General features: G+C 43.3%; 1 protein-coding gene across 1 annotated transcript in view; it reads right to left on the bottom strand.

Annotated features, from left to right (window-relative positions):
• FBXL5 (F-box and leucine rich repeat protein 5) overlaps nt 1-11,924 on the bottom strand; it is a 31,995-nt gene extending 20,071 nt beyond the window's left edge. Inside the window, exons 1-2 of the mRNA XM_065735748.1 lie at nt 11,778-11,924; nt 1,164-1,379 (exon numbers count right to left, since the gene is read on the bottom strand). Of these exons, the coding sequence (XP_065591820.1) occupies nt 1,164-1,379; nt 11,778-11,912 (351 nt within the window). The 5' untranslated portion in view covers nt 11,913-11,924. The remainder of the gene's footprint in view (nt 1-1,163; nt 1,380-11,777) is intronic.
• Nucleotides 11,925-14,510: the final 2,586 nt, after the last annotated feature.

Here is a 14,510-nt window from a genome sequence, read left to right as displayed (position 1 = left end):
AAATAAGGACATGACTTAAATGTTAAATATTGACCAACTTCACCTATCAAATTACAAGCTTGCTCGTAGTGCCAGTAATAAATTGGTTATACGGTCTGTCCAGTAATTGCAACACACAGTTCCTCATAGTTCTTACAGTAAATGTAAGATTTTTTTTCAAGCTTCTACAAAGTTAAGAAACACTGCTGCACAAAAATCTTACGCCATCAGTTAATCTAATCACACTCAAAAAAGCCACTTTAGATATCTAAAGGGTGTTAAAAATATCTTTTCTCAAGTACATCCATATAAGCAACAAGATAACACCAGCATCCTATCAGAAAGTATAACATGGTGTTAATTTCCCCCCTCTCCCTCATGTTCCTTCATTTTTCAACAATTTTTTGTTGTTGTTGTTAATTAGAGGTTTGATATTCAAAGGGAAAAAGATATTTGGAGGATTCTCAGCTCAAAAATCACTTCAGACATCAGATATAGCTGACCAATTCATTTTACATTTTTCCAGTACAAAAAATAGCAACAGATGCACTAGAAATGCAGTGAGATGCCAAATTACTAATACAGACAGTAGCTCCTAGAGCTGAAGAAGTGAAAGAGTTGTGCTATCTACCCCAGAGAAACAACACAGCATAAATAAGTTCAAATCCTCTTCAGCAGGATCCAGAAGCATGGAGCTGCATCGGGGCAGGCTCAGGCTGGGTGGAAAGAAAGGTCCCGCACCACAGGGTGGCTGGGTACTGGACCAAGCTCCCAGCACACAGCCTCGAGCTGCCAGAGTGCTTGGACAATGCTCTCAGGCATGAGGTTTAGATTTAGGGTGGTCCTGTGTGGAGACAGGAGTTGGACTGAATGATCATTGTGGGTCCATTCCAACTCAGGTAATTCCACCACTCCATATTTGAAACTCTCATGCCACATCTCTAAGATATCTCCAATCATGCAGCGTGCAGACTTCTCTAGAGCCCTGAAGAGAGCTTTTTACTAGAAATGTAATAACTGCAGTGAATGGCAAAAGAATCTTGGGTTGTGACTGGTATGTTTTCACTACCACAAATCCTTTATTACTTTTCTTAATTTTTTTCACCAAATGCATTAACAGTTGAGGCAAATGAACATAATCACAGCATGTTTTCTTTAAAACAAATCCTTTTAGGTCTATTTACCTTTACATTCTTCAGCCCTTTCTCAAAAAGGCTAAGCATCTCAGAGAGCTTGTTGTCCGAGTGCACATTGTACACAGTCCGGCTACGTTGCTGAAGTAAACCAATGATGCACTCATTCTCAATCTGCTCGTGCATTTTAAATTCCTTGAACGTAGCATACAGAGATTGCAGTAGAGCACGGAAGTCATTGTTGTTGGAGAAGTTGGTCTTGGACAGCTGGAATAAAGAAAGGAAAGCCCACACAAGTCACTTTTACTACAGTGTTGCACATTGTGGATAAAATTGTAAGGGATTTAGTTGCAGCTCTCTGACTCTGGATGACAACTACCTATTCCCCACCAGAAGCTCTAGAAGAAAAAGGGAAAAAAAATTAATCAATATCAATCTATAAGCTTCAGAAGCATTACAACAAACTAACGACCAAGATAACCACAGAAGTTTAACAAAGCGTAATAAAAGCAGAAAAGAAAGCTTTGAGAAGAGCTTCAAGTTCCCAAAATTCAGCTTATGCTTAACCACGCAAATCCTGATGGCAACTGCCTCATTCCACACGAATAAACAGAACTTGAGACCGCACCTAAGAAGAGTGGTCAATTCTGTTAAGGAAAATTATCACTGAAGGAAGAACGTAATTGAGGCGTAAGTTTTTGGAAGCAGTAAAATCAGAGTTGTACTTAAGGAACATAAACCCATCTTGTGAAACTCTGAAATAAACAAGAGCAGAAACATTTCCTGGTAAAAACCAGTGCAATTTCCCCGGGTTAGCAGCAAAACACACCACACTGCTTGCAGCACTATACAAGAATAAGCACTCCACAACTAGAAATATTTCCATTTAGTTCAGAAAACAAGTCACTGAAGTATTCAGGAGAGGTATTGTTTATAATTCCAGAAAAAAAGTCTTTCAGTAGAAATGGAAATGAGAAATATGTTCCTACTTAATACTTGTACACCTCAAATATGGCCATAAAATCAACATATCGAAAACAACACAAAATAAATGCACTTCTTCATTCTGACACTGCAGTCTCACTTCCTGGCAACCAGCAGGCACACCACTGAAACACGCTGGACATCTGCCAAGCCCTTACACAACTGTCAGCACTGCTGCACAGTGCTGCACGTTACACAAACAACCGTCACTAAGAGAACACAGTCAGCCTCTGTCCAGATCAGAAATAGGACGATGTTAAGGTTTTTTCCCCCACTATCTTCTAGAACAAATTCTGATAGGTCAGGATCGGTTCACTAATAAGTTATGTGCTATGCTGGGATCTGAAGCTTGAGTTACTGTGTACACAAAATTGGGAACAGGTCTTGGCTCCTCACCCCATTTCTCTACTCCACCTCAGAGAATGCAACATAGAAAGCACAGGCAATAGGTGAAACCGCAGGCTAGGCTTCCCACAGGGACAATCACAGAATCCTTAGTTGGAAGGAACCTTTAAAGGTCACCTAGTCCAACTCCCCTGCAACAAACAAGGCCACAGCAAGGGAGGCACAGAGGACACAGAGAAACACTCCTTCAACCACGTGTCATTCAGGTTTCAGGGATGACGCAGTTTGTTTTCTAATCTAGCACTTATCAGTGAGTGCCTCCACAATGCTCACTGAATCCATAAGGTCCCACAACACCTGTAGTCAGTTCCAAGAGCCCTCTTTCCCATGAATGTCATTTGCAGCCAAACACTTGGCATTTTGATTGATGTAAAAACTGAAACAAAACCGACAGAGTGTGTAAACGGAAGGTTAGAGAAAATGCGTATTTTAAGTACTTCTATCACAAACTTACTGTTACAGAAGCCACTGTAACACAGAACACTTGCATGTTAACCTCTGCTACTGCAGCTCCCTGCAGATACCTAGAAGATTAGAAACAGTGAAGAAGATAAGTTTCGTGTCTGTATTTGAATCGGCAACTGGTAGATTAAGAAGGTCAGATGAAGCTGAGGAAAATGGGCTTTTCAGAGGACAGGTAGCCCAGAAACAAAGTCACTCTGTCAGATTTGTAATTTCATTAGCGGGACTGATGAAGTCTTATGGCAGGCACCAAGACGATTAGCACAGGGCAGCTCCACTCTAAGGTCCACTCCTCCACGTGAGGGCAACTAACACAGCAGTCTAGAACAACAAGGAAACCACCTGCCCAAACTCAGATGGACGGTCCCGGGGGATCATGAGATGGAGGAGATGGACCATGACGTATTTGTCAACTGGTTAAAATACAAAGCGTAGTACGAGTGATCCTCAAGCAGTCTCTCTGAACATGCAGCATTAAACTGACTACAACAGCTACAGGCATTAGGAATAGTGGGAACTAGTTGTTTGAACATAACACCTCTAAAAGGACAATTTCATGTTTCTAAGTCTTACATAGAGCCAAGTGCACATCTGCTTTTGTGCTTGTAATACACACTGACTCAGGAGTGGCATCACAGATTCCTGAAGACAAAAACCCTGGGGGTCTCCAAGAGCTCATAAAATTCAAGAATTACATACTGGAGCTTCAGATACCAACAAACAGCCCGAGCACCAAGGCAAACAACAGGAGGTCAGTCACATGCACTGAGGAGTACACAAGCAGCCAGCAGCTGTTACAACTAAATGTGAACGTCTTTTTTTGTAAAACCCCTAAGGAGGGCCCTATCAAGTTATCACCTTTGTTTCACTTAAGTTGTGGAGAGGCATCAGTAATTCAAGGGCAGCCACAGTGCCAGTAGTCATGTGAAGTCACATAACATACCAAATCAATTCCAAGTAATGGCATGACAAAGACAGACATGCTGACACAAACTGCTGCTCTCCTCTAGAGTTAATTGTATCTAACATGTCAACAACACAATACTTGAAATGAAAAGTGAAATTCAAATCAGAAATGGAGACCTTCCCACAGTGCTGAAAGAGAGGTGTGTTACAATGATGATGAAAACATTCTGCCATCAATTCATTATCAGGTAGTTCCCATCCTTCCATTGCAAAAAGGGACAGGAATGCTGACCTCAATCATTTAACCTGAAAAAGATCTCTGCACTTCAGACATTTCAGGTGGGGCCCAACTCCACTGGCCTACAGAGCCACTGACATAGCCAAAAAACATACAGAGATGTAGCAAATGATTATTCTTCCTTACTGCTAGCTATCACTTCGGTTTTGTGCTTCAAGAACAAGATGGCAATACTAGCAAGCTTAACAGCAATTACTATTTATATAATGCTTTACATTCATGACACTCAGCTGAAAGAAACTGTATTCAAGGAATACACTTTCTCCACTGCTTCAGCTTTTTCATTAAAAACACTTTATCAGATGAAACAGAAGCAGTTCTAAGCACAGTGGACGAATGTTGTGAATAAATGAATAAATAAGCTGAAGAGTGCTTCAACAGAGCAGCAGTTAAGTCACTGAACAAAATACAGCATTTAGTTCCTTGCAGAGACTTAAGAACTCCAAATCATGAGATCAATGGGCAAGGAGAAAGTACCTCGCTGAATAAAACTTACCCCACTCTTTGACCAATGGTTTAAATAGAACAAACAAATGAAAAAGCACAAGGATTTTTAAAGTAGAAAAGTACAGGGGGAAAAAGGCAACATGGCATCCCCAGCCAGCCATGTTTCACTCTCACATTTTTAAGTATTAGCACCTCACTTCCAGCATAGCACGAACACTCAAAAGATAGAAACTTGGACGCTGCAGAGATTAACTCAATTTTATGAGCAAGTAAATGGGGGGGTGGACAAAGATCAGAACAAGGTGTGCCCACATCAATACCAAGGGCATGCAGCTTCACGCTGTACTTAATCCGCTGTAAATTAAGGGGTGGGACAGATGAAGACACACCCAGAAGCAGCAGCCCTGCCCTCACTTCCAGCAGTACATTCCTACCCCTTCCCTGGAATATACTCTGGGTTTGTCCTGCTGCTGTGTAACTGCCAATCAGTTTACCAATCCAGGAAGCTGCACCTTTACAGCAAGTTCATGTTCCACCTGCCCAGCGTGACCATCCACAGCAGAATCCAGCTACACACAAGGTCTGACCTTAGAAGCTACACACAAGGTCTGACCTTAGACCATGCTCAGTGTTGTCCCTGAGGAAGACAGACTGCCATGGCAGCCTACCAAGATCACTGCCCTCTCAGCATCATCTGCTCACTGACTTATTCTTTACGTAGGGGTACATGACGTGAACTGTAAGATAATTAGCTGAATTACTTTATAATCCAGCTTTTCACATGTACAAAGGCTTAAATCAGAGGAATAATAAAGGTTTTATTACCCAGGGTCCTTCTCTTGCCTGTAGGTCAACCCAAAATAATAATGATTAGTAAAGCAGATGGGACAGGACCTGGCCCAGCCCACAGAAAAACAAAAGAAATCCAAAGCTTTCAGAAGTCCCTGCCTGACTCGTCCTCTGTGTAAACCTGTCCTCTTATCTAAACTCACTGGCTGTTTTGTAGCAGAACCGCAGTCTTGAAAGAGGTTTTTTAGGAAACAGACAGTATTAACGCAGATCTTGTAATGAGACTTTTTTCCTGCTAAGAGCACAGGCAACAGGGCAGGTAGTTTTGTACTCTGTATTTTGAGAGGCTGAGGTCAAGCTGATAAAGGCCAAGCACGAGAGCATAGCAGAGGTAAAAAAAACAAAAAACAAAAAAAAAAAAAGCATTTTCATTTGTATAAGAGTCCTTCATCTCTCTCTGCACTGCATCCACAACCAATTTCTTCCAATGGATACCAGCAGAAAAGTTATCAAATCATAAAGGACTTTGCACATAGACATCATAACTACACAGAACTGACTGCACCAGAATTTCAATGAGGCAGCTGCCTCAAAAATTCATTTTTTTCAATTTTTTACTTTTTCAAAACCAAAATTTTGAAATTGAGGATGTCAAACATCCTCAAGGACTCCAGCAGAGCACCCAGCTTGGGAAGCAGAGAGCAAGTCAGCTCAGACCAGGTGGTTTCCACAAGAACTCGACCAGGGATGAGGACACCTAAGTCACCAGACGTTTGCAGAGATCAACCCAAAGAAACATTAAAGAAAAGTCCAGTAACAATATGAAACAAGGAACTCTTACAAAAGCATGAGGAACACTTGCAATGACATTACTGCAGAAGTACATAACAGGATTTCTCATACACTTGCGACGTGCCTCAGAAGATTTCTTTCCTACCATACACACATAGGTAGACTCCTAATCAGTCACTGCTTTTTGTCCTTCTGTCCGGGAGTATCTGAAGTCCAAAGAGCAAAACAAAGGTTCAAGGCCGTCTCTCCCCTCCCTCAGAACTCTCTTGCTGCAGTAGCTCACAAACGACAACCACAGCAGAAATACCTTTGTCTCTCTGAACTACACTCATTGCAATCCCCAGTGGGCAATGGAAAAAATTACTTTTACATTTAGTGTCCAAAATTAAGAGCCAGAAGTCTCTGAACAATCACAGCTTATACTCTATTCAGTTATTTCAGAAACAACCACACATATCCTTAAGTAACCACATAACCCCTATATATATATACTAATAACAGTCTCCAGATTTTTAGAAGGCATCAGGTGGGCTTTTTCTGAGGTTTTTTTTGTTTGGTTGGTTTTGTGCCACAGAATAGGAATTTAACAAATTGTTTCTTAAGAAAGAGAAGGTCAAAAGTGGCTTATTATTGCCATCCACAGCAGGTTGGAAGAAAGGACAAAATATTACAGCCATATGTGAAGACTGAACTTGAACACTTTCTTTTTGTGCCATTCAAAGGCAAAAGTAGGGGCTGAGCAAATACTCAGAAAAACCTTCTACTGCATCTGGTGTAAGAAAAAGTCTAGGGATATGCTCTTAGGAAGGCAAAAGAAGAAAGACAAGGCAGGGAAGCATCCAATAATAAAGAGCTAGAAGGTTTGTTGTGCTTACAATTGTCCTGACAAGAGGACTGAAATGGTTACGCAGGTCTGAAAGAAATGCAAACACTTTCACCTCCCACTTCATCCATCCTTTGTCACTTCACTTAAAATGCGTTCGATTTAACAGCAGCCACTTAAAACAGTTATTTTCACATTTATATTGGAAATATTCTTCTGCATGAAACATTAGACCAAAGCTGCAGTTTTCCAGTAGGCATAGTAGGAAGTTACTGAATTATTCAGCATCTACATTTAAGACAGAAAGAGGACTGACTGGTGAAGTTTGATGAGAAACTCAGAGGTATGGTGGACAGCAAACTGTGCACACATCTCTGGACACAGAGGTTTAATTCTATCCCAGCTAGGAAGAAGGAAGGCATTTCCTCCCACCTTCTGCCTGGAAGAATGCCCTAACAGTTGCTCGCACCTCATTAACACAAACATCCTCATTAGCTGTTTACTCACTCTAAATCTAGGTAGAGCGGGTTCTGGATGTATCAAACAGTTAACTGGTAATACCCAAATGATATGATTTTCAAAATCAACACACTCATATTTGAGCAAGCAGAGAAAAATGAATGGCAGTGTACTGAAACACTGAAAAGTGACTTCAGAAGTAAACCAGAAGTTTTAACAATTTTTTATTTTTTATATTAGAAAACAGACTTATGTTCATGGAACAGCTGTTCTGCTCCTCAGTGCACTGAGCAAAAGATACTTCTGACTTGGAAACAGGAAGCCAGAATGCTACTTGTTTAACTTCTCTGATTTCAGCCCTCTTTGTCATAAATGCTGTTGTCACAATGTGGTCCACCTAATTTACAACACCTGCTTTACAACATTGACTCAGCTTAATACGTGGATATTTTTCAATCTTAACACGGTCTGTCTGTAGCAGTCTTGTTATAACAGCATAAACATAACGCACAAAACCTGTTTGTTCTCCTTAGCAGTGTCCAAAGCTTGCAGCAGAGAAATGGCTGACACACATAAAGCATCTTTTTCAATATTTCCATAGCTATAAAGGTGAAAGAAATTCCTATCATCAAAAGAAATCATAATCAGGAAACAAAAGGAACTTTTTAGCTACATGGACTTTAGGAATCCTACTGAATATATCACTGTGGGTAGCAGAATAGAGCTTAGAATACAAATAATAAAGACTCAGCCACAGAGCGAAAAAAGAGTCTATGTACCCTTAGATCAAAATAAATACTATACACCTAAGGAAGTTAATCAGGACTAAACATTTATGGCAATTAGTTTTTAAGGAGTTGGAAGAACAGGCTAGAAAACAGAACTACTTGTTAAATATTTATACAAGCTCAATCAGAACACAACAGAAATTTCCTGGAGGAACTAGCCAAAGTAATCACTGAACCACTAGAAATAACTGCAGAGACCTTCTGCTGAAAGTTGAGATTACAAAAGTCAGGCAAACATAAAAAGGACCTCTGATGCATCTGATCCAACACCCAAGGTTGCACAACACAGCTGAGCTATTAACACAAGTTTATGATTTCAGTGGACAGCCCTACTCCCTCCTCCCACACTGCCAACCTAGCTCTGGGCTTGCTTGACCTCTCAGCAAGCCACTTCTACCCAATCACCTTTTGCTCTGGTGAACGAGCTGTTCCTCAAGGGGCCATGAGGCTGTCAGCAGCATTCACCCTTCCAGAAGCAGCCAGCCCTTAGAGCCAGGCAACCATGAAGCCTCGTGTTAATTTTTGAGGCAGGGATAGAGACACCAGATAAAGTTATTAAACCATAACATAGCAGAGTCTGCTACATGAGTAGCCCTGAACTTGAAGCTAATAGAATAACATTCAGCCAGCAAAGACTTGTTCAGAAAATATAATCTGATCTCCTTTTGATAAGATAACCAAGGCAGATGACACAACACGTGTTACAGGCTGATTCCTCTTAAGGCTTTTTTGAGATTTTCTTGCTTCACGGCCTTTCAGCAAACTCCAGGAAGCCACACAGTGGGGTCACACACTTCACAACAGTGATCTCAGATCACACCTACCCATGTTTCCAGCTAAACCAGAACAGGATTTTGAAGATGTAATTGGTTGAAATCTCTGATGTCCCATGACAGATACAATTCTTTCAGCCACAGCACAGAAAACACAAAAGCCAGTAAAGTAGCAACCTGCAAGTGGTGCGTTCTGGAGTAGTGGAAGCAAAATGCAACAACAGAAGTGGTCTCTACAGTATGCCAGCACATGGACTTGGGTCAGTGCAAACTACTACATCCCAGAAAATCAGACCAATGAGACTAACAAAAGGAAATTAAAGTATCAGTCCTCACGTAAGCACAGGGGTACAGCAAAGTGCAAAGCGACTACGCTACTGTTAGGAAAAAAGACTGCAGAGTAACATCCAACATAACATCAGCTCAACTCAAGGACAGCGAAGATTCATTCTGCACAAACAATTTCAAGAAAAAGTAGGCATAATTAGGCAGAGGTTTCACAGCAGCTTAAGCCAACCTCACTGCTGGCTGCCACAGTCCCACCCTCTGCCTCACATTGGCTTCAGGACTCATCTGGCAGCTCAACATCAGCAGAAAAATTACCCAGCTTGAAAAAAAAAGTGTTTTCAGTCTGCATAAAACCACAGTGAGTCACTTCTAGTGCTGATGGGAACAAGACAGGCACACACTTACTAGCAGTGGCAGTCAGGTACAGATTTGGCTGTCACTGGAAGCCATTCAGGCACTCCCACAAAAGCAAATGCAGTGAGGTACAGAAAGCACGACCCACGCCACAGAGCGCAGTGGATTGATTTACTTACTCCAGAAAACAGGTAACTAAGATGGAGGGTGCGAGTACAGAATCTCACTAGAGATGAGAAAACACTGCCTGCTCTATTTGTAGCAAAGATGATGTCAGGCATTATGAAACCATTTTGACTACACAGACTATCTACACCAGCACTCCGTTCCCTGGGGAGTGCACACCCTCAGAGGACTCACCAGAGCACATGACAGGTTTGACGGCTCTCGGGGCTTCCTTACAAAACAGAATTTTGGTTATTCTTACTACTTAAGTCCGTGGCACAGCACACACTGTGGCTGAAAAACATCTTGAGGATGCAGTGAAGGCACCTAAAGAGCCTCGCTGGCAACAGTTAGGCGAATGAGTTAACTTCCCAGACACATCAAACTTCTTATGTGCCTGATTCGCTTTTGTGTCACACACCAAATTCTGGAAAATCAAACCAAACCATGTCTCAGCCCCAAGGCATTATTTAAGTACCTGCATATACAGTTAATTCCCTGAAAAGCACAGATGCACCCAACTCATCCTCACAAACACTTGGTGGAATTTTCTACATCAAGACGCTAACTGGTAACTGCCATATTATAGTGTACAGGAGCAGCACACAATATAAGATCCATAAAACTCAGGACTCTTCAAGGACAATCTGAACTTATGAAGAACACGAATTTGCAGATGGTAAGCAGAACTAACTAGATGTGTTATCTAACTACAGCATCTCGGTCACACAAAGGAAGTCAAACAGCTCACAGATTTTTTCCGGATAGAGATAGTTCAAACACTGGGGTCATGGGGCAGGCATAGCTTCAAGTTCTGAAACATGCAGAAATTGATGTGTCTAAAATAAATAAAGAGATGAATCCACATTCACACATGCACTTCTTTGAAAGGAAAACAAGCAAGCACGCTCCTGTATGAAAAGAACTGGAAAATGATTAAAACTGCCTAGTCTGCAACAAAGGTAATCAACTTGCTAGCACTTAAGAAAAGTGACGTTCCCATTTATTTATTTTTACTTTTAGGAAAGCATGGTAAATTTGACCACAACTCTGCGGGATGTTTCAGGGATCTCTTGGAAAGAGCCCAGCGCAGGGCCACAAAGATGGTGAAGGGCCTGAAGGATCTCCCCTATGAAGAAAGGCTAAGTGAACTGGGTCTCTTTAGCCTTGAGAAAAGAAGACTGAGAGGGGACCTGATCCAGATTTACAAATATCTCAGGTGTGTTGGACAAAGTGGCGAGGCCAGACTCTTTTCAGCAGTGTGTGGAGACAGGACAAGGGAGAATGGACAGAAACTGCAGCACAGGAGGTTCCACACGAATGTGTGCAAGAACTTCTTTACAGTGAGGGTGACGGAGCACTGGCACAGGCTTCCCCGGGGGAGTTGTGGAATCTCCTTCTCGGGAGATATTCAAGACCCGCGTGGACACCTACCTGTGCGACCTGGTGTAGGGAACCTGCTTTGGCAGGGGGGTTGGACTCGATGATCTCTAGAGGTCCCTTCCAACCCCTACGATTCTGTGATGTTTAAAGCAACATGAAGTCGAACTACCCGCCTCACCTCCCCCCACCCGCCGCAGAGCTCAGTCAGCGCAGCACAACGCTGCGGGCACTCAGCCAACCCGACGAGCCCACTGCAGGGACAGCACACGTGCACCGCTGCGGGACGAGGCGAGGCCTGCAGCAGCGGGCCGCCGCCACCCAACCTCACCTCCATCCCAAACGCTGCTGGCCCTGCGCTGGAGGCAGCGCGGGCTCCCAGGCGCGGCCTGCAGTTCCCGTTACGCCGCAGCGCTGCCTACGGCCGCTCCCCCTCACAGGCGCGGCGGGGACAGCTGCGCACTCGCTATATCTGCCCTCGCCCATCCGGGGAGCGTGGTAAAGGCCGCGGCCGCCGCCGCTGCCGCCGCTCCCCACCCGCCCGCTCTCTACCTTGTCGCAGTACAGCCCCACGAGCTGCTTCATCCGCCAGTGCGGAGCCGAGAAAACGTCCACCTCCTCGGGAAAGGGAGCCATGTTCTCCCCATAGAGCCCAGGCGCTGGCGGCGGTAACGGCGGCGCTAACATCCGCCCCGCGCATGCGCGGAGGGCGCCCCGCCGGGTCTGACGCCACGTGACCGCGATCGCCCGGCCGGCTCCGCCGCGGTTCGGGTGGGGTTGGCGGAGACCGCGCTCTGCGCATGCGCGCAGGGAGGCGGCGGCGGCTTCGAAGGTGAGGCGTATACCGGAGCTGCGGGTGGGAAAGCGGCCATCCCCGGGAGCCGTGTGATGTGCTGCAATCGGAGGCTCTTAAATCTGCTGTTGAGCTTAAAAGAAGAAGTCGTCGTATATTTACACTAAATGAGGAAGGAAGGAAGGTGGCTGCGGATCAGACGGTGCGGCATGCCCTGTGACCGCTACGTCTGTGCGACATCCCGGGGTGATGGAGCAGGAATGCATCGGGATGCACTGAGTGCCCCAAAAATGCGCTTTCCGACGTAAACGCAGCAGCTCTGTGGCTGAGAGCTATTCCTGTACAGAGCCAGATGCGTGTTTATTGGTAGATTAAAAGCTGTATAGTTTAAAAGCTTAAGCAAAGAAATGTAAAATTGAAGTCTTTGGAGTGAAAGCGCACATACATTTTAGCCCATTGCTTCTCAGTGTGCTAACTATTGGGAATCAAACATGAAATCATCCACTGTAGCATCAGATAACAAACTGAGAAGAGAGGTCACCTGATCTGCGTTATCTCCATCACCCAACACAATGATCCCTTTAGCTCTTTATCTAAGGAAATTATGCTTGAGCAATATCAGCGTTGGGTGTTTCCTTTTCCATTCATCCTTTCCGCTTCAATAACTTTTGAACACGTTGAACTGTTTAATCATATTCGACACAGATGTACAAATTTTGGAAGATTTACTTTGTGCAAGCCTGGGGGAAAATAGCAGTTACACAAGAGAAAAGGAAGGCAAAACAGAGGTATTACACAACTGGCCAGCTAGCACACAGCTATATTTCTCTATGGTTAAGTACACAAGAGTTCTGTTTTTGGACTTGGTAGGCACATTTCTTGCATAGAGAAGTATTGCAGCATACAAGGATATGGGGGAGACTTTGGGGTTACTGCTCTAGGCAGAATTTAAGCACTAAAAATGCAAACCTTCAGGAAATAGTGTTTGGTGTAGTATGTTGCTAATATGGGCAGTTCCAAGGTCATATTTCAAAATGTAAAACGTGAGATCACACACCATTGGGGTTCTTCTGCTAGCAGTTCATGCCTCAGTAACCACAGAAGATTAATGCTCCCACCTGTTAATCTTACATCTGCTGGAAGTTACTGCTCACACGTTGCAGAAATAACAAGAGAGAACATGTCCATCCTCATCTTCCAGGCTTTCAGAACCTAAATGTGAATTTCACGGTAGTCTGAAGTAATACTTGCTTTGTGAACTACAGTACTTCCAGTGAAGATGTGCTTCAAATTTTTGATGACTGCTTCATGGGCAGACTTCTAGGAGAGAGGGACAGAGCAAAGGGCAGTGGTCCACACGCACTATGAATTGCTGGAGCTTGGGAGGCAAGGTGGACAGTCAGTTCATGGCACTGAAGTGAAATGGTACAGGAGAAAGTGCCTGATAATAAGATTAGAATGTTATATTTTTCATGGACAATTTTTCAGGAAGAGTTGGTCACATTCTACAAGTGTTTGCACAGAGAAAATATAGTTCTGAGGGTGGATTCTTCATTAATGTAATAGAAGAAGACATAATGAGATCCAGTGACTGGAAGCTGAAGGAAAACAAGTTCAGGCCAGAGGAATGACTCTCAAGGCTGTCTAACCATGGGAACAATGACCCTGGAGGCATGTTAGATCAGCCATCACATGAAGTCTTCAAATCAAAGCTAAGAACATACAAATTAAAAGTGGCTCTGCCAAGTTATATCAGAAGCCCATCCAGTCACATTGTATTTTTCCAAGGGGTCAGTGAGGACAGGAAGCTTGGCAGACAATGAGGTGGGGATCCCAGCAATTACTGTACCCATTTACATTCCCTCTGCCATGTTTCATCAGCTTGTGCAAAATTCTGAAAAGCATTCTTTTTTGCAGAACTTTGCTGAGAAACCTCCACATTTTCTTTATGAGTCCTAACCTGGTGCACCCAGGAAGAAAAGCAATTCTAAAAGTCTATCTCCATCTTTTTAAGTTACACTGTATATATTTTTAAGCAGGAGATTTAGTGTTGATGACAGAAATCCCCTTTGAATATAGAAGATCCAATCAGGGGTGCCTATGGTATCTCTTTTTCCTGAAATAATTAGGCAAAATGAGGCTGAAGTGAAGTCAATAGTAACAACTTTTTATTTGACTTCTGTGGGTAGTTGTGCTGTCTAATCCTAACCCACAGCAGTAGACTTGAAATCATGTGATTAGTGTGCTAATGCCCTGTCCATAGGTCATCCTTTGGAGAGATTGTGAGGGGAAATAGGAAGAAAAAGCCTTGAAGGAGTAACTGAAGCATAGCATTTGCTGTATCTCCACCATACTAAGCCCAGTATTGCAAGTCTATTACTGGGTAAATATGTCTTTCCTTTTATAGTAAGCCAATATGTTGCCACACTTACAGGAGAAGTGCATCAGTAGCAATTTACTCCATGATGAGTAGGTTTTTACCTTCAGCAAAA

This window comes from Cyrtonyx montezumae, unplaced genomic scaffold (assembly GCF_038088225.1).
Source record: "Cyrtonyx montezumae isolate F1298 unplaced genomic scaffold, pur_monq_1.0 scaffold_2, whole genome shotgun sequence".
NCBI classification, from domain to species: Eukaryota; Metazoa; Chordata; class Aves; order Galliformes; family Odontophoridae; genus Cyrtonyx; species Cyrtonyx montezumae.
The sequence above is the reverse complement of the archived record's forward strand: the minus strand, read 5'-3'. Positions and strand labels throughout refer to the sequence as shown.